Below are 26274 nucleotides of genomic sequence, written 5' to 3'. Positions count from 1 at the left end.
TGCAGTTCTCCTGCCCCACCACTGCATGACTTCCATGACTGAGCAGTGTCTCAGTGCCAGCAGGCTCATTAAAGCCCTCCAGACAGAGGGGAACGCTGCAACTTTTCTCCTTGAGTTTAGCCAGGACAGAGCAGCTTCATCTCCTTTAATTAAATGCCTCTCCTCCCTGCCCAGGAACTGGGAGGCAGAAGGGCCAGATGCCAGCACTAACAGCAGCCCCTCATTGCTGCATGGCTGGGGGCAAGATGTCCAAGAGTTCTGTGCCTCAGTTTCCCTGGCTGATGATTGCCTTTGCCCACAGGACAGGCAGGTGTTTGCAAGCATCTTGAAAGATGTGACCTCTGCTTTGCAGGGTTCTCACAGGAGCTCAGAGAAGCGAGGCACCCACATCTCACTGCTGTTCAAGGGAAAGCAAGGGTCCAGCTCTACCCAAATGTCTCCTCCTCTCTCACAGCACCCTGCTCCATGGGACAGAGCTACGGGGAAAGAGGGAGAGCAGTGGACTGGGTGAGATGGTAAAGGTGACCCCACAGTGAGGATCTGCCACACGCTGCCTAAAGCCAAAGAGCTGGGAGTGGTGCACATCACCTTCAGCACCAGGCCTGAGCAGAGGGAGTGCCCGGAGATCCGTGCTGGAATCAGTCAAGGATGGAGAGAAAGATGAGAGAAACATGGTGTGAGGTGGGACAGGAGGCAGCTTGGTCACCTCCTGACAGAAGGCATGGCTGGCAAAGAGGGGCCAGACCACAAACTGCTTTCTACATGGATGCAAAAGGCAGAACCCTGAGCTTGAGGCCATCTCCAGAAACAGCCAAATGACAAGGACGGGGGAAAAAAAAAATCAGTCTCTCTTCTTCATCCAGCCTCCCTGACAAACAGGGCAGCAAAAAAGGCACCACAAACACTGCAAGGTTAGGGAAGGATTTCTGCTGGTGCCAGACAAGCCTGCAGCCAGCTGCAGTGGGCATCCCTATCCACCAGCAGGGCAGCATAGGCCATAAAGGGGCAGAAGACCAGGGTTCCACCCTTCCAGTCCCTGGCCTGTCACTTCTGTTCAGACTCCTGGGCACTGGCAGGATAAGGATGTTTTAACAGGCCTGACAACAGTGGATCAATTTGCTGAGCAAGGATGATGCTCCCAGGGCATTAAGCTGACTGCCCAGGAGGAACCACACAGCCCTGTGATCAAAAAGCCCCTCCTCGTGCACTCTTCACCATGATGGCAATGTCTAGTCTTCCCAAAAGATCCAAAACTGCTTCATTCACCCTAAACTTCTCACTGAATTGTAAAAACTTATAACCATGATATTGGTAGGGAAAGGGACTGAGACAGAGGAAAAGAAATCTGTTCAAGCCAAACATCTCCAACTTGATTTTTATATGCATATTTTTTATTTTTTTAGGGTAAAACCAAGTCCCAAGCCTCCAACTTTTTTTTAGACCCAGGCAACTGGATGTCCCAGCCAGAGCACAAAGTGCACAAGCCAGTATTCTAAAAATGCCTTCCTCACAGATATAAAAAGGACATGAGATAATTTGTTGGGGAAATTCTGTAGTGTAACAATCATACATTAACAGAAAAAAAAAAATAAAACCAAGGCTGCCTTTCATCCCCAGCACAGCCCTTGAGAAGCAACAGTCACAAGCATTCAGCATCCTCATCCTTCTTAAAGCCTCCAAAGCAAGCCCTCTGCTCCACACCATCTCAGTTGGTTTGGGTGGTGCTGGACTCATTCCCTCTCACCCCTCTGGAAAGGGGCAATTTGATTTCCTAAATAACAGTGCTGGCTGGGCCAAGGAAAACTAAAAGCAGTATGTTCACTTAAAGACTCCCCTGGCCGTGGCTGGGGCTGCCAAGCCAAGGCAGATTAAATCATCCCAGAGACCCTGTCAGCGCCAGCCCACGGGTGTCCCTCCCCATGGCTGCCAAGCTCCTGCCACCTCGGCTCCTGGGCTCTCACTGGCCTGGCCAGGGCCTCGCTGGTGTCCCCCACCCACAGGCAAGGGGACAGCAGGATGAGGAGGAGCCCTGGGGAGGCCTAACAAAGAGTGACCCCTCCCAGCCATGGGACACACGCTGTTCCTTCACAATTGCCATCCCAACACAATCGGCCCCCCTCGAGTGAGCCCCCGAGTCGGTGGTGTTTCGAGAACAATAGCTCACATCTGGGACAGCTGTTTTCCCCAAAAGCACCCGGGCTGCCTACAGCCACTGGGCAGGGGTCCTGTGCCCTCGCTCACACGCAGATCATGTTCTCCCTCTCCCACAGAGATGTGGTCACCCCTGGGGGAGCCGAGCAGGTTCCTCCAGGAACTCGCTGCCTGGCAGCCCCATGCTCACAGGAAGGCTGAAAGGAGTGAGTGAGATTCATCCTCACACAGAGGCTCGTTGGAAATTAACCCCTGAGCTTTCTACCTTGGCAAGAAAAGAAGAGCATTACTGTGATATTATTTCCTAATTTATCACCCAGAGAAAAAGCAGGGAAGATTTGTGCACATCAGCAAGACGGGACTGGGAACCTCCCCTTGTAGCCAAACACCTCTACACACTCGTGCTGCTCTTCCAGCCCTGCAGGGTAACACCACAGAGCTCTGGCCCCACCAGAAAGGAGCACTCTGACTCTGGAAAGTGCTCCTGAGAGCCTGCACAGGCCCTTGGATAGCAGCACCTCAGTACTTAGTTATTTCCCTCTGGAAAGAAGTAATTTGCACAGTCCCACTGCCCTCCAGCTGTTGGATGGGCTGAGTCAGACCCTGGTGTGCCTCCCTTAGAGGGAGTCTCCATGCTGGAGCCCCCACCACCCGCTCCTCTGCCACAGCAATGCAGTCTCTCACCATCCCCAGTCCTCTCTCTTGGCAACAAAATCCCACTGCTGGGCTCCTGCAGCTAAGCAGTGGGAACATGCCAAATACTCTCCAGTCAGAGAATATCTATCTCCATACTAGCCAGCATTTTGAGAAGGTCAAAAGCCCCAAGAAGGTCTTCACCCCTAAGCCAGGACTCTGGGTAGGCTGAGGCACCTTCACATGGCTCCAGCCTCCAAATCCCATCACAAGCAAGAAACCTGGGAGACATGCTGCCCACTTGATATAATGGGCTCCACCAAAAACATTCCCTCCTATTTTTGCTAGGTTTTAAAACTGTTAATCCATGGGAAAGCTTGGAGAGAAGGGACTTTCCTACAAGGAAAGGAGAAGTTTTCCAAATAGCTCAAATCCAAGCAGTCACAAAGCTCTAAAGCATCCACCAACAAACCATGAGGCTGCAGCAAAAGCTCCTGTTAATTACTGCATCCCCACAGTCCCAGCAAGTATACTAGAGACTAGAAACAGCCAGCTCAGAAGCCAGTGAACCCATCACTGCCACTTTTGGTGCTTCCAAAGCACTCTGCTCCTCGCCACTTCAAAGCCCCAAGCCAGCACTTGAGGCTCTTTGGATGCACCAGGACAATATTCGGGCACATGCCAGCAGGACTCCAAGAGGTGCCAGAGGGAGCTCAAAAGCAGCCAGAGCTCAGGTTCTGAGCAGAGAGCCCCCTTGCCATGCATTCCTCATGGCACCAACGTAGTTTCTGCCACTCTACAGGCAGTGAAAATCACTGAAAACACACTCTCCCATGCACCCTTCAAACAATCAACCACCACAAGCAGCAGACACCATCTCCAGTTGTGTGGAAACCCAGGGCACCAGGAATACTTCTCTGTCTGCTCTGGGGTGCGCTGACCCCCAGGGGAGCCCTGACTTTGACCCTCATTCATGGAGAAACTTTCCTAGACTTCGAGATTGACTGAAATCCACAAAAGTGTGAAACAGATTATAGAGAGTAGGGGAGGTGTATCACCTGGTGGGAAATTTAGGTGTTGGGATTTTTAGTATGTTGTGGATGGAAGCAAGATGGAGGGCACAGGGTGCTGTCCTGGTTTTCTTCTTCTTCTTCAGGGGTTTGGGTGGCATTTTGTAATTGGGCAGAAAAGTCACATTGCAGCTCTTTGGGATCAGTTATTGGGTTAAAAGGGGAAATAATCTAGGTGTCAGTTCTTAATTGGATAGTTTAGTCTTAAAAGACCTTGTAACAAGAGATTGTTAGCCATTTTGTGCCTTCTAATGAAAAACTGCTGAACTCACAGTAATGAGACTGTTTCACTGATAAGAAAGAATAAACACTTGAGTCCAAACATGTATGACTGTCTCAAGTGCCTTCAATCCAGACCCGGAAAAACCAATGACTGATACTGCCACACAGTTGAATCTGTTCTCTGCAACAGCTTCAGTGGCCTGAGGTTGTATGCAAAGATTTTGCAATAACTTTGCATGTTTCTGCTCTCTTTCACAGTAAGAAAGACCTATGGAGGTTTCCTGTAGCAGGGGAAGAAGAAGGGGAAGGGAGCAGCTAATTGGAATGCTGTTTTACCATCTGGTTGAGATTAAGGCCTAGGCAGGTCAGCTCTGGCCCAGGATACCTCATTGCCTCACCTGCTCTCAATTTGACACGCTTTATGCTCTCAGGTCCAACAACACTCACCTGAACATCTCCTGACAAGGTTCAGGTGCCTGGGGATACCTCGCAGTGATTCCTTCTTTCTCGTGGTTGTCCACCAGAGACTTTAGGGAGGTTAGTCTGGATCAGCTTTTGAAGGCAAGGCTTAAACTGCAGGAGACTCCCAAGCAACCTTAACCCAATTAAGCACCAGTCCCTTAGGAGGGAGGCCAGCTGAGCTTGTGTTCAAGCCCATCAAGTGTCCAGTTAATCAGGTACATTTTAACATCCCAGCAGAGGCCACCAAGCCTGGAGACACCTCGTCATTTTTCACCTCCTTTTGTCACTTAGGTTATTTCTGCCATTACTTCGGGCAGCAAGATGAAAGGCCCAGCAGCTCTGCCCTCACCCACTTTGCTCTCCAGACTCCCCTCCGGTTTTTCTTTTCACATTAACTGTGTCACACACCAGATTCTCATTGACTAAGTGCCCGAGGGGGACCCTCGCTGAGTGTTAATTGCTGCTAATGAGCTGTTGCTGCTTTCCTTCCAAGAGCACCAATTACAGCAGCACTCAAGCTCAGCAAGAGGATGGGAGCCTGCAGAAAATTAAGGCAAATTTTACTCTAGACCCCGACATTGGACTGCCAGGAACTCCTGGAAAACGCTTGAAGTCAGGATAAAGCTGGGTGAAGGATGATAATCAGTAACTCTCCTGATGTTTCCTGTCCCTTTGTTCCTCATAAGTTGGACCAAGGGTGAATGGGAAATCTGTGACTTGCTTCCCGTGTCTCCTGTTGGAGGGATGTCTACACACAGCTCTCCACCTGAGTTGTTGCTTAAGCCTCCCTCCAGCCACAAGTGCACAGTCCCACTGGTGGGTTTCCCCCGTGGGTGTCTCAGCACAGCAGAACCTGTCTGGTTCCACGTGCTACCAGAGCAGGTGCAGGAGGGACTCAGCAGTGTGTTTCAGTGCCCACTGATTCATTTCAGCATCAGCCCTTATCCCAGCTTCTGCCTCAGCCACAGTGGGCTCCAGTCCCACCAGAGATGTCACAGAACCCTGGCATGGTGTGGATTGGAAAAGACCTTAAGGATCAACTCATTCCTGCCCTTCCAAAGACAGGGACACTTTCCAACCTGCCCTTGAGCACTGCCAGGGACAGGGCAGCCACAGCTTCTCTGGGCAACCTCTGCCAGGGTCTGCCCACCCTCACAGGGAACAATTTCCTCCTGATACCTTATCCAAACCTGACTCCTTCAGCTTAAACCCATTCCCCCTTGTCCTGTCACTACATACACTTGTGTAAAAAAAAAATTTAAAAAATCCTTCTTCCCAAATCTCATTTCCCTCCCCTGGGTGAGGGTATGAGCTGACACCAGCTGTAGCCCTGGAATTATAATGAGATGTTCACCAGCTAAGAAGCACTGAAGCCACCACTGTTCCTCAGCTTTTTCCTCTAATTTACTTCTCTCTAAGCTGCAGCCCAAGAGGGAATTTTAAATCAGAAATGTGCTAAGATGGAAAAAGCTTCTGCTTGAGTGCTTACAATTGTGAAGGACAAGACACAGTGTTGAGACCCTTCACCAAAATATATTGAATCTGTCTACAGTGCTGGTAAGAAATCGCTCAGCATCTCATTCTGACTTTCTCAATTCAATTATTTTTGGCTGTAGTAAGAAATGTTCACATCCAAACCACTCTTTGAGAAAGCCTTGAAATGAAGTAGAGATGATTTAACCCATGAAAAAAGACCCTAAGATTTTTGTTCTTGCCACCTGGATCTGCAAGGAGATGCAGAGATCACGTGCAGTGGGGGTTCCCTCTCTCCTGATTGTCCCAAAGCCACAGCTCCCTCCTGAGCTCTGGCACAGGTATGAGGAAACAGAGATGTCTGGGTGAGCAGCAGCCAGAGTGCTCTCCTTCAGTTACAGACCCAAAGCTCTTGTTTGCTTCAAAGCACCTGGCTCCTATTGTGCTGCCTTTCCGCAGTTTGTTAAATTTTATTTCACGTTATTTCTTCTGTTTTGGCTTCCATGCTAAAAACCCTTCTATAAGTTTGCCAGCTGCCCTGCTCATTTAAGTACAATACCTTACAGCACACGCAGCAGCACTCAGCTCTGCCTGAACAAAACCCACCAGGATGAGGTTCCCTGCTTCTGTGTCTTGGGGTTCACCTGCCAGTTTTGGGGGAACACCACAAACCTGGCCTTGCTCTTTGGCAAGCACAAGTTCACCTCGGTTTTTCCCAAACACACACTACTAATTTCCCAACAGTTTTCCCACAAACAAGTATATTCCTCCCCAGAAGCCATCCTCAGCAGGGATGAGCACAGGGAGGGTGGATGTCCACCAGCATCACCAGACTGTACGGGGCTTTGAGCAATCTGGTGTGGTAAAAGGTGTCCCTGACCATCACAGGAGGGGTGGAACTGGATGCACTTAAAAGCCCTTCCCACCCAAACCATTCAATGACTCCCTTTTCCTGTGATCTCTGAAGAAGCCAGCCAAAAGCAGCTCAGAAGACCTCAGTGGCAGCAGGATTCAACCCATGCCCCCTCATTTCCCAAATGCCAGGCACATTGGATTTCATTTTTCTGAGCTTAGTCTACAATCAATCATTCTTGTTCTCTGCGCAGGCCAATGAGGTCTGCGGAAAGAAAATTGCAAAAGATTTGTTATTTCCCTAGTGTTCCCATTTTCCCATTCCTTTCCCACAGAAGCAAGGGGTTTTTTTGTTCTCTCTTGTTTTGTTTCCCAACTTTCAGGGGAAAATCCTGACAAATGGAAGCCCTGATTCATACCAGCAAAAATTTGGCCTTTTTCAATTTAAGGTGGAGCCCTTCTTGTCTGAGGATGAAAACATTTCTCTAACTGCACACAGAGGCAAGGACAGAGCCTTTGTCCTGCCAAAGCCAAGGCCAAGTGGTGCTGGGTGCTGACGGCCACCACAAATGGAGAGTTGTTGTGGAAGCTTTTCATCTGCTCCATGAGCAGGAAAGCACTTCCATGCTGGCTCACAGCATGGGAAACAAGAGGACAGGAGGTCACAGGGTGGCAATGGTTGCTGTCACCAAAGAGACTTCCAGAGGTGGGAAAACATCTGGGGAGGGTTACTTGGGCAGGGACGCGGTGTGATGTCTCTCTGTGTCACTGGGATACACTGGAGGAAAGGTTCCCTGTCCTCCTCCTGGGTTTTCTCAGCCAACTTAAGGGTGGGTGAGAAGGACTCAGGAAGGGAGGAGGGAAAGTGCTGCTCCTCTCTATCACCACTGCCCAAACAGAGACCCCTCCTTCCCTCCTCCCTCCATCCTGCTTGGGGAGGAACAGAGAGAAGAAGCAGACTTGGGAAAAAGGGATTTATGGCTACAGCCTATCTGGGAAAGAAAAGTGAAGGAGAAAGAAGATCAAAGGGTAGATGTGTCTCTAAAACCCTCCCTTGCAACTTTTCTTGACAAATGCTGCCATCTGTGCTGTACTGCTCCTGCACCAGTGGGCACCTCTGCCTGTCATCGGGAGCCAACAGCAGAGAATGAATTTTCTCTGACACTGAGACAGAAACGGCTTTAAATAAAACAAAATAAACCAAAAAAAAAAAAAAAAAAAGCCAGAACTTTTTTCCCCCCATTCCCCATCTCCATACAGAAAGTACATTTAGCAGAGCCCCAAGGGCTGGAAGCCATCAACAGGGCTGTCTGCACTTCAGAGGCTCCAGCAAGGACAGCAGGTGGGTGCAAGCCACCCACTGCACCAAGGACACTGTTCCAAACAACCCAGGGTCCCCCATTTTGTGAATGGGGTCTTCCTCTCCATCCCCCCACCTTGCTGCTGATTCCAAAGACCCCTGGGGACAACACGGATCCCCTAACACAGCATATTGATGCTCCATGGGTTTCAGTCCATGTGGATTTTCAAGGTATTTTGCACCTGAAGCACACAATAAAGGCACACGTCCTCCTCCAGCCAAGGGAATCTCCTTGTGGGCATCACTCCCTGGGGCAGGATTCAGGAAGGCTTATGCATACCCACCCACACCTTTCCAAATCCTGCACCTCACACCTAGCACTGCTGGGTTGCCTCCTTCTCCCCAATCCAGCAATCAAGAGAAGGCATTTTGAACACAAATTAAGAAATCAGACTTTAGACACATCCAAGGAAGGTGGGAATGGGCAGCAATTCCTCAACTACATGCCAGGCAGGGGATGAGGGTAAGGAATATCCTTTGCATGGGCTGCTCTGCCCACCCCAGAGGCTGTACCCAGAGGCTGGCAGCTCTGAACTGGGAATACCCCTGAGGGGGCAGGGGGGAGGAGTGTCCCTGTGGGGGAAAAGATACTCACTGGCGGATTTCACAGAGGGGTGCCATGTCACACCGTAGGATTCACTTCTTTTGATGGCAAACACACCCACCCCATGGGAAAATGCCCCTCTGCCTTCCCACACTGGAAAGCCACTGGTCGGAAGCAATACCCGGGTGCAGAGCAGGTGTTTGGGTCGGGGTGCATCCCACCCTTGACACACCACCCCCCTCGAGCCCCATGCCTACCGGTGGGGCGAGTCGGGGTCGAAGCAGGTCCTGGCCACGTCGGTGGCCCGCGGGTCGCAGCAGTCGCCGTCATCGAAGTCGTCCAGCATGTTGTTGCACTCCATGTGGCAGACGCCGTTGCGGCGCTTCCAGGAGAAGCAGCGGCCGGGCCTTCGGCAGTCCCCGCCGTCGTAGCCGGTGAGGGGATGCTCGCACTCGGGGTCGCAGCGCTCGTTGCCCACCTTGCTGGGCTCGCAGCCCAGGAGGACGGCGCGGCGGCGCAGGGAGGAGTTGTGTACCTCCAGCAGGCTGAGCTGCCAGGAGATGTTGTAGGGCCGGAAGGCCTCGCTCAGAGCCCGGTGTTGCCGCCAAATCTGCTCCCAGCTGACCGTGGGCCGGCCGCCGTCATCCTCGGCCAGGTTGACCACGCGGTACCGCAGCACCTTCCAGCTGCGCAGCGGCCAGTGCTGGTTGTAGTGGGACACCAGCTCCACGTTGTCGCAGGCAGTCTGCCCGCAGGCCGGGGGGCCCAGCGGCCGCAGGATGGGGGGTGGTGGGGACGGCAGCACCCACTGCTGGGGGAAGGCACCCTCCCGAAAAGGCATCCAGCATTCCTCCGGGGTGGCAAAGCCAGCGGCCAGAGCCAGCCCTGCTGCTGTCTCCCCAGTCACCTCCTCCAGAAAGGAACGCTGGAGTTGGGATTGCGACAGGGCACCACGCCACAGGGCCAGCCCAGCCAGGTGTCCCCGGAAAGTGTGGGTGGTGCCCCAGGCGTCCCCCCCCAGCAGCAGCGTGTGACAGGAGGACATGAAGGCGCTGTGCAGGGGTCCCTCCTGCCCGCCAGAGCGGCCAACCCGCACGCCATCCACGTAGAGGGCCATCCACCGCCCGTCGTAGCTGGCAGCCAGGTGTGTCCATGCCTCGGGGCGGTAGCGGTGGTGGGAGGTCACCTCAGTGGCACTGGCTGCCCTGTCCGTGCGGAGGGAGAAGAAGAAGCGGGCGTCCTTCTTGCCACTGAGCTGCAGGGCACGGATACCCAGCGCCCAACCCTTGTCGCTGGCTGAGTGCGAGCAGTTGTTGAAGACACCTGCAGCAGGTCGGGGACAGGGATGGAGAGAGAGAGGAGAGCTGGTGAGGACCAGAGAGCATCACCACCCCTCCCTGGAGCACAGGCCGGGTCCTCGGCAGCAGGTAAAGGAAGGTGGTCAGAGGCTGGGCAGTGGGTGCTCCACCACTGGTGACACCCCAGCCCCCATTCAAAATCATTTGGATGAGTAGGTGGAGCGGCCAGGAAGAATGGCAGAGCCAGAAAGGCAGGATGGAGAGGGGAGGAAGAGTGTGGATGGGAGGAGAGGCTGAAGAGCGAGGTGTTTCTGAGTTGCTCTCTGTAGGAGTGCTCTGGCGGGATGGGATTAAAGGCTAAGCTTTTTATCTGCGAGCCAAAGCTTTTAAAAATTAGAGCACAGCAACCCAAAGCAATACAGGCTCCTCCAGGGACTGCTTCCCCAACAGCTTCCAGACAGATTTACAGCTCTCGTTTATGCTCCAGTTTCCCTCCCAGTCATGCATCCAGTGCTGGCAGGAGAGGGTTGGAGAGGGCTGTGCTGCCTCCAGCCTGGCGAGTGCACTCCTCAGCCCCTAAGGTCACCTGAACACAAATCCACTCCCAGGAATAGCCTCTCTCTCTGTGCCCAAGCATGCTGCAAACCTGTTTTAGGCCAGGCAAGACCTGGAGCTGTGCTGACTTTCCCCCAGACTGCTGAGTGCCCACAGCAAAGAACCAGAGGCTTGCAGGCACGGAATGCCACTGGGAATCAGTGGCCATAAGGCATTTAAAGGCTGGCAAGCATAAAGAGACCTGCTTCTTGAAATAAATGCCTCTGAGCTCCTAAACCACCACAGCCAGCATGTTCTTGCAGGGCATTGGCTGAGGTGAATGAAGTCACTCTTTGAGCAACCAGTGGTGTCTTCTGGGGGCACCCTGCTCTCCCATTCATCACCCCTACAAACAGTGTCCCAATGCTGACAAAACCTGCTGCCATGCCCAGAAACTCTTTTTATGTTCCTGCTGTGGTATTTCATATCCTCCATCCTGCTTTTCCTACCACTCACTGTGCCATTCCCATCACATACACTGCCTGCCCATCCTCATGGCATCAGGACCTTGTGGTCCAAAACAAAGCACTCCTGCCTGTGCCACTGTCTTGCCTGTCCCTGGGGATGCCCCACCTACTGCCAGAATTGTGAAGAGGCCAGTGGAGAGAAGCAGAGGTGTAGAACAGAAGCAGCTCCAGGAGGAGCAGGATCTCCTGGCTCTCATCCAGGGGATGTGTCGGAAGCCAGGTTACCATGACCCCACATTTCCCCCTTATAAACACGGCTGGCAAAGGCCATGCCAAGCCCTGCTGCACCTCAGGAAGCAGCATCCCTCCCTCCATCCATCACTTTCACCAAGGGCGAGATGGGTGGTGGCCTCCAAACCATCCCACGGCCGTAACCACCCTGGGCATGGATCCCTGTCGCTGCTCACTACAAAGGCAGCCGCGCACAAAGCTCCGTGGGCGGATGGGCTTTGGCCAGCTCCTGCTTTCTGGTGGATTGTCAAAGGGAAGCAGAAAGACCAGGGGAAGCTGAAACCAGGAGAAGCCAAAAAGCAGGAGGCCAGCAAAGGAGCCTAGCAGAAGTGAGAAGGCAAAGCTGGAGAGTTCTTTTGGGCTGGGTGCTGGCTGAAATGTGCTGAGACCTGCACACTCAAAAGCCATCTTTTGGTCCTCACTGGGATTGAGGAAACAGGGCTTGGTACTGTCTTCTCTTGGGACAACTCATGCAGTTCACCCTGAAATGATTCAGAGCGCCCCAAATTTGATAAAATCCCAAGATAAAAAAGGGAAAAACAGCATCAGGGGTGGAACAGCCCCTGGGGTGAGTGTAAGCTACCATCCTCACAAACTCATGCTGGAGCCAAGCCATGCCTGGCAGTGCCTGATGAGTTCAACACTGGCCAAAAGAAATTTAAGTGAGCCCAGGTATAAGGACTTCATCAAAGTTCTCAGAGAGATGTAAGTAAGGCCAAGGGGAGGAAAATCAGTATATGAGCAGCTGGTGCACCCCAGACATGGCCAGGGATGACATCTGCACATCAATAGCAGTGAAAGTTCTGCAGGCAGAGCAGCATGTCCCACAGCTGGCAACCACTGCAGAACAGTGTAACAAAAAAGGTGTAGCAGCAGGTCCTGACATCTCTCAAGGGCCTTCATGAGAAGTCATCAGGGGAGCAGTTTGAAGACCCCAGGGTTTGCCAAGGAGCTTGGCATTTTGTCCTGAGGTAACCCACCAGAAGGGAAAGCTTTGTAGAAGTGTGAGGTATCTTCTCAGCAGCTCTAAGTACAACTCTGATACCTCAGGCAGGAAAGAGGAGCTCTAGCCTGGTTTAGGCTGTTCACCTGTGCCTTGGGGGAATTCCTCTGAGGGGTGACACAAGAGTTGTTGGTAATAGTGCAAAAAAATTTGAAGAAGGTACCTGCCAGGGAAGGTTGTGGAGAAAAAGCCCACAAAGAGATCAAGCATGCCCCTTTGTAAGGACCACACTGGAAGCAGCCTCTCCCACTGGGGCCAGGAGTTGTGCAGCACAAGGAATAGCTTTCAGTCATGCTTTGAGACCCAGATTCTGCAGGAAATCAGCTGCTAAAGCTCCAGAGGGTGTGACAAAAGCCAGGAGTCTCTAGTCACGGTCACCCCTTAGGGTAAGAAGTGGGAACCAGCTCAGGGACCCAAAGAGGACATCTGGATTTAAACACAGCAGATCTTTTAGATGGTCTCTGGTGAAGGATCTGACCCAACAAAATCACCTACAATATAAGTAAAAATAAACCTCAGCCCGGCACACAGGGAATTTCTTGGTGTTCTCCAGGAGCAGAGCAGGCATAGATGTACGGGAGACAAAAAAGGTAGAAAAGGAAACAGCATTACATGAAAAGACTCTGGTCTGCTGCCCAAAACAAGTAGGACAAGAAATAAGGACCAGTTTCCTTCCCTAACAGTGGCTGTAGCAGGTTATACCCCAGTAGGAGTGACCAAGAAGGATGAGCAACCCCATCCAGGGTGGCACTGAGGCAAAATGTGGCATCTAGGGGAAAACTCCAGCAACTCCTGAGCCTTCAATCCAAGCAGCAGCCACACCAGCTGACAGGACAGCTTGCTTTCCCTGATCAGAGCTGCTTAGCCTGCCCTTGCTTCCCAGGCACTGATGCTGGGAGAGCTCAGCTCTGCCCTGCTTTCCTCCTGCCTTCCCTCTCACATGGACACTTGGAGCCTCTCCAGCTCCTCCACACCTCTGGATGACCTCCTGCTCAGTCGCCTCTCTTTAGACAGAGCAGGAGCAGCAGATCAGGAGCAGACTCGGCACCTGCCGAGGGCTGGCAGCTGCTTCTGTCACCTGCTCACACAAAATGCCAGCAGCACTGGGCTGGCCCCCTTTGGCCACCCACAGCCGGGCCCCTTGGTCCCAACTGCAGGGAGACAGTGGGAAGTGAAGAGTGACTCAGACAGCCAGAGGTTCCTGGGGCTGACTCAAGCCCTGGAGCAGGGAAGCTGGGGGATATTACTGGAGTGAATGCCAGCGCTCACGGGTGGTGCTTTCAGCACTAACGACTGTCCCACCCTCCAGGAGGAAATTAAAAAATAAAGAATAAAAAATAGTAACAAAAAAAAAACCTCTGCTAGCTAGCTGGGAAACTCAGAACCCAGCACCTGCAGGCCAGACCTCCAGATGCAAACAGCCGTGCTGCCGCTGTGATGACTGAGAATTGTGCTCCACGCATCCCAAGGTGCTGCCTGCCAGCAGGGGGGCATCGAGGATGCCGATGGGAAGGCACACAGTGAGGTGGATGCCAGGGAGTTTGGTAGTTTCCTTGTACATGGCTGTTTTCCCCCTCTGCCACAGACTCCAGCTCGTCCCTCCTACCTTTTCCACAGCACAGGTGTGGTTATTGCCCTAGAACTGAGGAGATAAATCAATGAAAGGGATGAGACAAAGCAGAAGGGAGGGTCAGTGGGATGAGCACAAGCCAAGGGAGTTATGATAGAGAGAGGGATTCCCCAATCAGCTTGGCTGGGGCAGCACAGGAGCCCACACTGTGGGGACCCCAGACATCCTGGCACTGCCATCTGTTCCCAGCCCTTCCTAGAGTCCCTGCACTGCCCTGCCGAGCTTGTACCCAGACACAAACACCCCTCGTGGCACAGCTGAATGCAGCACCACTGCAGGAGGTGGCATCTGCCCCACTCTGTGCCTGTGTGCCAGTCTTCTCTGTCTCCTCAGCTTCTCCATTAAGGAGAAGGATCATTAAGGTTGGGAAAAAAACTTTTAGGTCAAGTCCAACAGTTAACCCAGCACTGCCAAGCCCATAAATAAACCACGTCCCTAAGCACCACATCTATACATTTGTTAACAATTCCAGGGACAGTGATTCCACCACTTCCCTGGGCAGCCTGTTTCAGTGCATGACAACTCTTCCAGAGAAGAAATTTTTCTTAGTATTCAATATAAACGTCTCTTGGCACAATTTAAGGTAATTTCCTCTTGTCCACTTGTCACTCGGGAGAAGAGACAGACAACCACACCACCCTCCTTCCAGGTGGTTGTGGAGAGCAATAAGGTCCCCCTCGAGCCTCCTTTTCTCCAGGCTGACCCCCCCAGCTCCCTCAGCTCCTCACAGCTCATCCCTTGCCGTTTCTCAGCAAGCTCTTGAGGGGGCAGTTAGGGGCAGAACAAGCCCCTGGGGGCGTCCCCTGCCCCGCAGCCGCTCCGCAGAGCCCTCGGGCCGGGGCCGGGCGGTGAGCGCGGCGCGGCTGCCACCGTGCGGCCACCGCCCGGGACCCGCGGGAGCCCCGAGAGCCCCAGCGCGCCCCGAGCCCCGGGCAGGGGCCACTGCTGGGCTGGGGGAAAGGCAGGAGAACCAGGGACAGCGTATCGCCCAGAGAGACATTCCAGCTCCCGGCGAGAGAAGACGGGAAAAGCCAGATGGAGTCGGGGCGGGATGGGGGAGAGGGGGGCGGGCTGGGAGGACGGGGCGGGTGGGAACAGAGGGGAGGGGATGGTTTAGGGTTTGGTCTCAAGGGAAGGAGGAATATTCCACGCCCGCGGTGCTGACAGCGCGGGTGTGGGCGCGGGGTGTCACCTGCCAGAGCGGGGAAGTCGGGGAGTCCCGCGTGCGGGTGTTTGCGGAGGCGCGGGGGGTGCCGGCTCCCCATCCCTCCCTGCCGGGCTTTACCTGCGATGATGGCCGGGTTGTTCTGTCCGCCCTCCGCCTTCACCCAGAGCTCCAGAGTGAACTCCTCCCGCGGGACTGCGGGCAGCGCCTCCGCCCGCGCCGCCAGCTGCTCCCGGCCGCCCGAGAAGTACAGGGCGGGCAGCGGCCGCTCCCGAGCCGGCTCCGGCACCTGCGGCTCCCGGCCCCGCCGCCTCTGCCCCCGGCCCCGGCCGTCCGCCTCGCCCTCCGGCTCTTCTCCTCCTCCCCAGGCTCCCCGCGGTCTCCGGCCCCGCGGGGATGCGGCTCGGGGCGCGCCGTGCGCGGCGGGACCCGGCGGGTACAGCCCGTGCGGGTGATGCGCGGGGGCGGCGCGGCGGCTCGGAGCCTCCATCCCGCACCCTGGCACCGCCGCGGGCTCCCCGCGGGCCAGGCTGAGCGCCGCCAGCAGCAGCGCGGCCAGGGGGGCTCCGCCGCGCAGCATCCTCCTGGGGAACGAAGTTTGGGGGCTCTGGGAGGTGCGGGGCGAGGGGCCGCGGGGGAAATGGGGTGCTCGGGGGGGCGGCAGCGCCGGGGCACGGTCCCCCGCCCCCCGCCGCAGCCGCTGCCCCCAACTTTTCCCCGGCACCGCTCTCCTCCCTTCTGCTCCTGCGGGAGGAGGAGGAGGAAGAGGAGGAGGAGGAGGAAGGCGAGAGCAGCGCGGCGGGGACCCCCTGTCTGGCTGCAGCCGGGGCTGCCGGGGCACGGCGGACCCTGCGCGGCTCTCGGCGCTGCCCGGCTCTGCCTGCGGGAGCGGGGGATGCGCTAGTCGCCCTTATCTAGAAAGCCCCGAGGCGCTCCGCTCCCCACCCCCACCTCGAGGAGGGGTGTGGAGGGGGGGCTGCCCTTATTTAAAGATGATTATGTCCAATCTAATAAACCCCGAGCGGAGCATCGCCCTCCCTTCCCTCCGCCCTCCCGGGCGCTGCCCAGGATGCTGGCGGGGAGGGGATGCGGAGGAGACACAACCCTCCTCACCCCCTTCCCGCCCTCGGGGTTTTGGGACAGCACCTGCCCTGTCCCTGCCCGTGTTTTCTCCTGTTGTAGTTCCCACCTCGCCTCCATTCTCCGTCTCCATCACCTAGAACAGAAGCTGAGAGGGGGGGACGCCCTCCCTCAGCCCTGCCCCAGGCGAGGTGAGACGTTTTCTTGGACTCGGGGTCCCTCCTTGGCAAGAGATTTTTCTGCTTTTTCTTGCTTTTATTATTTTTTTCCTTTCCCAAACAATGACACGTGCAGAAAGGTGGGGTGGAGGTGCCTTATCTGAGCAAAACACATCCAAAAGCAAAAAAAAAAAAAACCCTATGAATGCACCAAGGGAGTGGGGAGCAGTGTGAAAAGCATGTCACCCACCCTCTGCCAGAGCACCAGAGCTGCTAGGGAGAGTTTCTCAAAGCATACAGGTGAGAAAACAAACCCCCAAAGTTTTCTCTTGGTTCCCGAGACTCCCTCACACCAGCACATGGCATAGGAGACTAGGAAAACTTCATCAAGGAGATCCAGTGAGATGAGAAGCTTTTTCATGCTTCCGTTTCATTACTACTATTATTATTTTATACATTATTTTTTTCTCTCCCAAACACTATCTGTGGCGGTCAGTCTGAAGCAGGGTTGCCAGCGAAAGCTGGGAGGCCCATTCCAGGGTACAGGCTTTCAAACCAGCAAGGCAGGAGGGAAGGGATTTAAGAATAAACGGCAGGAGCTGGCTGAGTGGGGCTGGGGTTGGGCGGGTTTTTTGTCTCCTCAAGGTGGGAGGGTGATGGGAATAAGGGTGGGGGACTGGTGCCTTTAGTCAGGGGGAGATAGAAAAACACAGTGCTGGAAAATCTGAGGGTTAGGAGGGGTGAGCACAGCACATCTCCTGCTGCCCGGGAAGGAGGAAGGTGGGTGTGAGCACACACGGAGGTGAGGGCTGGGCTGGCAGGGTGTGAAGAGGAAGGGAGGACACAAGGGAGCCAACAAGGCCAGGCAGAGCAAGGATGGCTCATGCAAAGTTGCTCAAGCAGCTCCCGAGGACATGAGTGGCGTGAACCACATCCAAGCACAACACCAACACCCATTGCTTGCAGGGAGATGGTGAGAAGAGGTCTGCAGCTCTGCTGCCTGCACCCAGTGCCCATCCACTGGCAGTGGGGGCACAGAGACAGCCCTGCTCAGGGCCTGGCACTGGTGAGGTGGCCCAGCAAGTGTTGTCCTGGGGCCAATGCCAGCGAGGGCTGCTTACAGTGTGTATTCATTCAGGAATGAAGCAGGCTCCTGATAGCTCTGTCTACCAGGGCCTGATAAGAGAGGATCCCACGGGATGGCTAATTTTGAGTGGTGGTGACCTTATTAAGAGGCTGTTTATCATCTTGCCACAGAACATTCTTCCCCAGGTACTCCAGAGAAGCAAGACCCTCAGCTGCCATCCAAGAGGTTCAGCAGCACTGCCTCCTCAGGGACAGCCTAGCTGGGATGAATCCAGCATCAAGGCAACAAAACTCTCCAGAAGTGCACCCAGGCAGAGACTCTATATATAGGCTCTGGCCTGGGCTAAGCTGCTCCCTTGACAGAATAACACCCACAAACAAAATAGCTCCGCTATCTGCAGGGTTAGGATGCACCAGGAGCTGCAGAGCCCACCAGGGAGCCCACTTCCTGGGGGCAAGATGGGCTACAGCAGAGGAAGGCTCCCTGCCATGCCAAGCCCTGTCTTCTCCTGCTCTGCCTGTCCAAGCCTGAGTCTGTCCAGATTTAGGAACCACTGGAGCAGGAAGCTGAGACTATGAATCATTAGCCCGTGTTGGCTCCTGAGCACTCTCCACCCAGTCAGGTTCCCCTGGCAATCCCTGCCAATGTGGAGCTGGTGAGGATGAGGATGGAAGGACAATGGGAGCACATCATTGGGCTGGCTCAGTGTCTGGGGAAGAGACATGCTGGGATGCTGTTCCCATCCCAGCACCACTGTGGGCTACAGAGTAAATCCCTGTCATTTGGATAATTTGTTAGTAATTTGCTTTAAAAACCAAAACCAAAACAAAACCAAAACAAAAACCCAACAAAACCAAAACAAACAAAAAACCCCACAATTAACTGATCACGGAGATGATTTTGCTGCCTGTGGACCTGTGAAGAGAAGACTGGTCCTGTGGATAAGGTGGGGATTCCAGGGTGAGTGACTAGTGGCAACGTGCCCTCAGCATGTTTTCTGGCTCTCGGGGAAGCAGAGTGGGCATCTGTTAGAGATCCCAGCTCAGAGCCAGGCCATCTTGGCTAAGGAATGCAACAAGCCTGGCATCTTCCATGGAGATGATCCTCTCAGGCAGGGTGCCACTGCAGTTCAAATCTGCTAAGGATGTTCAGGAGCAAGTAAAAGGATGCTGGGTGGGAGGAAGGAGGAGGGCAGAGGGGTGTCAGAGGGTCACTGTGCCTGGTTATTCCTCAACCCTTCCCCACTTGTTGTCCTTCCCTGTTGTTTGGACCCTCTGGGCTGTCAGTGGCTGCAGTCAGGATTATTTGGGGTGGAGATTGGATAAGACAGGCTGATGAGGCTGGGAAGGAGCAGGGAGCCAGGAGCCTCTGGAAGGAAGCAGGGGAAGGGGGGAGCCCTATCTAAGTGAAATGTGAGGGCTCTGGGATGGTTCCAGCACAGGAGTGAGGTACCCAGGGCTGGTTCAGCCCACACTGGGGGAAGGTGAGGGGCAGCTGTGGGGTGCCCTATAGCAGGAATGGACAAGATGACCTTTAAAGGACCCTTCCAGCCCAAACTATTCTGTGATTCTAGGATTTAGCTGGAGCAGAGGCTGAGCCTTGCTTTTCCCCACGCCTGTCAAAAACCATCAACAAAAGCCTTCCTCTCCCTCCTCTCCTCCTCGGAAAACCACCAGTGATCTTGACATGGGAATAAAGGCTCTGGGAGAATCCAGCTTTTTTGTTCACGGCCAGGCAGCCAAATCCCGCAAGGCTGAGACAGCAAGCCTCAGCAATCAAAGCCACGAGCAACAGCCGACCCCGCTCAGGGCACAGCCCCAGCCCTCCCTCCTCTCCCTCCCCAGCCCTCCTGCTTTTCCCAAGCAGATTAGGAGCCTGTTCAAACACTCAGGACCCCCGGAGGTCAGAGACGCTGGCCTCCCGCACCAGAGGTTTGTTTGGGAACTCGCTGAGTTTCCTGCTTCTGGTAGGTCTGGAGATAAGCCCTGGTGTGCAGCCACTGTCTGCTGCCAGTGCCAGTAGGAGTCCACAGTCGCACACCGAAAGTCCAGCAGCAAAAGCTCCAGAGCCATACAATCAAAGGATCACAGAATGGTTTGGATTGCAAGAGACTGTAAAGATCATTTAGTTCCACACTCTTGCCATGGGCAGGGACACCTTCCACTATCCCAGGTTGCTCCAAGCCCTCTCCAGCCTGGCCTTGGGCACTTCCAGGGATCCAGGGGCAGCCACAGCTTCTCTGGGCACCCTGTGCCAGGGCCTCCCCACACTCACAAGGAGGAATTTCTTCCTAATACCTAAATCAAAACCTACTCTCTTTCACTTAAAAGTAATCTCCCTTGTCCTGTCACTAGATGCCCTTGTCAAAATTCCTGTTCCCTGTGTGGTTGTGCCTTGCAGAGGGACACATCTTGTAAGGGATGAGAGTCAATCACAGAGACCTCCCACAGGCACTCCCCTGGATTCTCCACAGCCTGGGAGGATGGGTTCCCCTCACCCTGCAACACCCAGTAAGGTTTCCCTGTGCTGTTCAGAGTTTGGTGACAGCAATTTCTCTGCTGAATTCAGCCGTACCTGCCTCAAGGCTTTGACGAGCCACATACATGACCTCAAGCCCTTTGGCAATGAAGCCAAGGAATGAATTTAAATAACAGCAAAGGATATGTCTGCTGCCTCTTCCTCACACCTCACACCTGCCTCCTCCCCTGTGCTCCAAGCCACACAGCCTGTGGATTGCCCAGGGTGGCAGGAATGCAGGAAGCCCATGGAGGAAGCCAACTAGCCAGGCCATCATTGGGGCATCAGCTGAGGGGCTTGGAGCTGGTTCATTGCCTCACCATCAGCTGCAGCTATTTCAGAGCAGCCTTGGACATCATGCTGGAGCCCTGAGCTGCAGCAGAGCTGTGCTTTGGATGGTTCTTGCAAGCTTCCAGTAAAAACCATTTGCTTCCAGCTGGGAGGTGAGGATGGTGAAGATGCTCAGCAATTCATTCACATCTCTGCATAGGGAAGACATTCCCTACACAACAGCTTCCAAGGATCTTCCTGCATCCTGAAGTTTTACACTTCACCAAGAACTTGTGCTAAATTAAGATCTGCTAGAGAACAGGGCATGACCTTTGCCAGACAGGGTGTCTCAGATATTGAAAATTTTTTCAACTGCTGACAAAAGGCAGGGACTTATCTGCCTTTATGTAATGTGGCTCTTCTAGCAGCCAAGGAGGAAAAGCATACATGAAAAAGCAGGGGGAAAATGGAATCTAGCTTCTCACTTCCATTCTGCTGCTGTTGTTGGGGAGTTTCAGCCCCATAGAGTCAGGATAGCCCAAGCACAGCTCTATCCCAGCTCAGTGGGAACTGCTTGCCAAGGGATGCCACACAGCTCCTGTGCCTGCAGCAGAGGCAGGATCCCAGAGGAGCTGTGCAGCCTCCAAAGGGAGAAGCATGTTTGTACAAACACAGCAGGGACCACTCAGACTTTCAAAATCCCACCCCAGCAGAGCCGAATCTGCTGGCAGGAGCTCCAGGAGAGCACTACTACACTCAAGGCAGCCCTGGTGGCCAGGTGGAATAAAGCCACAATCTTGCTGCATTTTCATTGCCTGTGTGCCCAACACAACATCTGCTTGTTAATCCCTGTTGGAAATGCTGCTCACATGATAACATCACTTCCTTAATCGAGCACGACTTCCCTTGCAGGAGGGTCAGAGTAATCACCTGTACAAAGCTCCACCATCTCCTGATAGCCTTCACCCTGCTCCTGCATTTTTAGACACTTTCCGTGTGTTGCCCAGACAGAAAAACCATTTGCTAGAGCCAGCTGATAAGACATGAAGTGAACACTTAATCTGGCACTGGTATCTGAAGGACAAGGGAAGGGAGAAATGCCTTGTGCCACCTCAGAGCAGATGCAAAGCTCAGCAGTTCCTCAACATTCACTTTTTAAGATCTCTCATCTGACCCCAGCCAGCTGCAGCAAGAAGGAAAGGAGCAGAAGTAAATGAGCACAGTGGCTGGGGTGGAGGCAAAGGGGCTGCATTTAACTTCTACCTTAAGGTAAAGCAGGATTTTTGGTACTGTGAATCAGAGGTGCCACCTTATTGTTGATCCAAAAGTCACTGTCATTGGGACACCCTCTATCCTGCAGAGAACCTGCTTTGTCATTTGGCAGTGAGCAATAAAAAGAAGCACGAAAGAGTCAGACTCAGCTCTTAAAAGCTGGCCAGCAGGGTTTTAAGTATTTGGGGTTTGGACAAGTTCATCACAACAAGGAAACACCTCTGCCTTCCCCATTCATTTTTAGAACAGACAAATAAAAATAGACTTTCCAGAAGAGCCACAGACAGGGGAGAGAAGGGGGATGGAGCCACGTGCCAGCTGCCAAGGAAGCTCACAGCCTCCAGCTCACAGCAGTGCTGTGGACCTGCACCACTCAGGCCATTCATGTCCCACCTTGGGGCAGGTTGGAACCCTGGTTAAAATGTGGAAGAAAGGCTGAGCACATACACATGAGAAAGCAAGAGAAAAAAGTGGTTATCCCAGGCTGGGGATATGACACCAACTGGTTTTCACTGGACAAGGAAAAGAGCAAGAGATGAACTCTGGCACCACCCACTATCCAGCAAGTTTTCAGCTGCTTTTTAGTTTGTTTGTTGGAGGTTGCCCACAGTGTAGGAAGTGGCAGCAGCTCCAGGTGTGCACCCCCAGGCCAGTGGCATCTGGTACTTGTGAGTCCATACATGAGGCACGAGCTGGAGGCACCAGGAGCATTGGCTCCCTCCACCTTTCCAACCAGAGTGGATACCTCCATTTCCCATAGGACTTGCACTGTTGTGCCTCCTGTGCCAGTTAGCTGAAGCCCTTGAATCTTTGGTTTCGTGCTCCTGAGCCCTTCAGTGCCTCTATCAATGGTGTTGTGATGATGGTGCACCTCTGTGGACCACCTCAAGCATAGAGACACCTAAGGATTTTTGGTGTTTTGCTCCTGAGATGTTTGTGGCATTTTTTTACCCAATCTTAACCCCAGTGGTGGCACTTAAAACCTTCTCAATCCAGGGTGCTCACCACAGATGTTGAGCAGAAGAGAGCAAAGCACAAGTGTGAAAGCTTTGGTCAGGACAAGATCTTGCTGGCAAGGACCATCCCTTCCAAATCAGAACCTTCCTTGGTGCTAAAACCCATTGGACTCTTGTAGCCTGCTGTCATAGTCTTCATCTCAGCTCAGTCAGAACTAATTAGCTGTTTTATCTTTATCCCTAGGTCAGGTTTTCCTCTCAACCATTTCTATGACTTCTTTTGGAACTCTAAATGCATGAGTGATCCCTGGTTGAGAAGGGTTACTCAAACCCATCCCTGACCTCCCTTTCGTGCCACTGGCAGAGCTGGCCAGCAGCACTTCCAGCTTCTGCCAGACTCACTGTGTTGGCAAGAACAGGAAAAATGCAGGAATTTCAGTCTGGGGAGAGCCAGCAGAATCAGTAATCTATCACTTGGAATGCAAACCTACTGGGCAAGGTCTCTCCAGTTACAGATGAAGAGGAGAGGCTGTTCGTGCCACGTCCTCCTTGTGCAAGCCTCCAGTTCCTGAATCTGCTGCTGGAGAGTCCCCTGCAACTCAGTGTGGCCATGCAGTCAAGATCCCACGTTATCTCCTTCTTGCAGCCCACTGTGCCCACTGCTGCAGCTCTACCACCATCACCCACAGTGATCCTTTCCCTCCTTCCCTTCCCTAGGGCCCTGGAGACTCTGGAAACACACACTGCTTCCCAGCTGGGCCTGGGGGCACTGGGCTAAGCAGGAGGAGCTCCAGGGATGCAGCAGTCCCTTGAGCATCACCCATTGCCCAACGGGGTCTGTGCCTTCTTGCTGTTCCTAGCGCAGCTCTGCAGGAACGTGCTGCTGCACAGACTGAAGGCAGCTGAGAAGAAAGATAAAGCTAAAGCCTCATTTTGCTGGGATATTCGCATGCTGGCACTCATGCGACCCTCTTGGTGCAAGCTGGTTTTCTGTGAAAAAACTTCAGATCAACCCTGAGTACAGAAAGAGTAGTCCCTGTAAGAGGCTATTTGGCAGCATTGCTGTCCCAGGCCAATTTGAGGGATTAAAACGAAAAGACCTTTTTGCCAGTACAGAAGGCTGTATTTTTCCTGGGATTAAACCGTGCTGGGGAAAACATGCTTTTCCAACCTGCCGCTGCCCCTGGGCTGAGAGGGGATCCCGCCTGGATGGGTTACCCGGCCCTCACAGGACTGATTTCCCCTGCCGCGCTGCCAAAGCACCACCAGCACTGGAGGCTGAGATGTGTCCGCATCCCACCTCGAGGGCACGGTGAGCCCCGAGGGATGGAGGGAACCCCGGGCCGGGCGGGACCCGGCACCCTCCGGCCCCGGAGAAGGTGCTGCGGTTCTTGGTCTCCCCCCAGTGACCAGACCACATATGACAAAGCAGCAGGTCTGGCTCATGCTGGGGATTTCCAGCCCCGCGAGCAGAGCTCCTGGTGTGTGATTAGCAGGTAATTATACTAATCATTATTTCCCGGAATCCTCCCCGTGAGCAAAGCCCTCTTCGCTGGTGTGCAGGCTTGTGTTGCCACTTTTGGAAACAAGACCCTATTTCTCCCATACACCAGCACTAGAAATGTATATATTCATTCATTAAGGAGCACTGACACCACTGTGGCAAATGACCTGTCAACAGATTTACAGCAGGAAGTAAGTCACTGCCTCCGAGCCTGCGCTCATAATGTAATTAAAGTCCTCTGTTTGGAATTCGTTGTTAATTAATATTCATGCTCTGTTCCCCATCTGCCATTCCATGTTACTGGATCCTTCTGAGATTGATCAGAGGGATATTAAGGCAGCAAGCAGGCAGAGAACGAGGGGTTGCCTGGTGGGAAGGGATTGAATCAGCTTTTGGTAGAGGAGCAGAATTGCATCCAGGACCCCGACTGCTCTGGGAGGGAATGGCTGAAGCATCATCAGCTTGCTGTGCTGCTGAGGGCAAACAAAAGGGATGGTGAGAATGATGGATCAGAAGATAGACACCACTGGCTGGCTCCTGGAGTCTCTCAGAGCTTGCTTTGGTCCTCAGAGGGAGGTGAGAAGCATCTCTGGAGTTGGGTGCTGAGGTTGAGCTGGCAGTTGGTGCTGTGAGTGAAGCGGAATTGAGATGAGTCCAATTGCTGGCCCTTGTGGTTTGGCCTGGGGGAGCAGCCAGGGCAGCCCAGCCCCGTGAACCAGACCCACAGCTCAGTTTTTTGGGGGTGGAAGCTCAGGGGGAGTTCCTAATGAAGCCACACTCACTTGGGCATAGGCAAGGAAGACACAGACACAGGGTGTCAATGGGTACCAAAATATTTTCCCAACCTAGTGCAGGGCATGTGAGGATATCTGCAGGGCAACAGGGCAGCTTCTCAGTGTGGGCACAGCCCTTGCATGGCAACACACCAGGTGCTCCTCTTACAGCAGGTCAGGGGCTGGCCCTGAGAGCTCGCCCCATCCCTGCACAGGCTGCAGGTCTCCTCCTCTCTGATCCTACCTGATCTCCTCCTATCCGATCTGCAGCCACTGTAGCATTTCCACAAGTGCTCAGCATGGATCCCAACAGAGTCAGAACACCCACGGGAGCAGCCACAACTGCTGTACCAAAAATACTGAAACCAGGCATACACTGTCCACTGCTCTGGGTGGGAAAGATGTCCCCATGTCACAGCCTGAGTTCCTGGTGGTTGCCATCCCACTGGGCACGTGGGCTGCTGTAAATGTAGTTCTCAGCAGCATGAAGAGGCCAGGCTGGAGATGTGATGGCCCTGGTAGTGGCCCTGTAACACCCCACGGCCCCATCTCCAGGTGCTGGAGGTCTGTCACGCATACTGACCCCTATCACCCCACCACCACATGCCAAGATACTGGAGATGCCAGAGCTGAGCATCCTTTGAAATTGAGGGCACTTCATGCACTGCAAAGCCTCCTGAAGACCCCTCCTGTCCCAGGATAGTGGGGGGCTGTGATTGGTGCAGACAGGTAGGCAGCTGGAAGGCAGCTCTTGCAGTCAGCCTCTCTCAGCAGGAGGGAACTGCCCCTGTCCCTTTCCTGGGCACGTCTTCTTCCTCAGGAAAGGTGTCTCAGGGACAGGTTATCTCAGAATGGAGGTTTCCAAAGGACCAGAGGGACTGGGGCTCTCAGCCAAGCCCTGAGTGACAATGGCTCTGTCGTGGGAGCACTATACATGGGGTTTCCTCTATTAACAAACTCCATTTTGAATGGTTTTTAGATCCTTAAACACAATCATAGGGCTTAAATTGGACACACCCTGCTCTGAAAGCTGAGTCGTCCTGGTACCTCCTGTTTACATACGAACAATCAAAGTGATTTATTCATCTGCCTAAAGCTTGGTTGCTCTTTGGGCATCCATCCATTATCCTTATCTATGTGTCCTAGCCAGGAGCTAAGCAATCCATCTTGCCCACCCTAATGTATGCCAAAAGGCTCCGTGTGCTGCCACGCTCCAAGAGGGCTCTGCTGGGGCTGGATTTCAGCAGCATTAACGCAATTCCACTGACGTCAACCAGAGCCACCTGTTGTCACCCTCCTAGAAAATTGCAGCCTAGGATGGGCAGAACCAAGGTGGGCACTGAAGGGGTTTGTAGTTGTAATCAGGACTGGATGTGCCACCGGGCTTGCTGTGGAGCGCGTGGCCTCAGTGTGCAATGAGCCCAGTTAACCCAGAGAATATCTTGATTCTCCTGATTAAATTGCAGAAGGGGGCCAGTGGTGTGTGGTCCTGGGGCATCATT

The 26274-nt window shown here is 53.7% G+C and overlaps 1 protein-coding gene across 1 annotated transcript in view; it reads right to left on the bottom strand.

Annotated features, from left to right (window-relative positions):
• The window catches only part of PAPPA2 (pappalysin 2), an 89570-nt gene extending 73202 nt beyond the window's left edge, over positions 1 to 16368 (bottom strand). Inside the window, exons 1-3 of the mRNA XM_039730236.1 lie at positions 16345 to 16368; positions 15276 to 16035; positions 9025 to 10090 (exon numbers count right to left, since the gene is read on the bottom strand). Of these exons, the coding sequence (XP_039586170.1) occupies positions 9025 to 10090; positions 15276 to 16035; positions 16345 to 16368 (1850 nt within the window). The remainder of the gene's footprint in view (positions 1 to 9024; positions 10091 to 15275; positions 16036 to 16344) is intronic.
• Positions 16369 to 26274: the final 9906 nt, after the last annotated feature.

The sequence above is a fragment of the Passer montanus genome, unplaced genomic scaffold, assembly GCF_014805655.1.
Source record: "Passer montanus isolate IOZ18808 unplaced genomic scaffold, ASM1480565v1 scaffold71, whole genome shotgun sequence".
NCBI lineage: Eukaryota > Metazoa > Chordata > Aves > Passeriformes > Passeridae > Passer > Passer montanus.
Note: the sequence above shows the minus strand (reverse complement) of the source record. Positions and strands in the feature narration are given on the sequence as shown.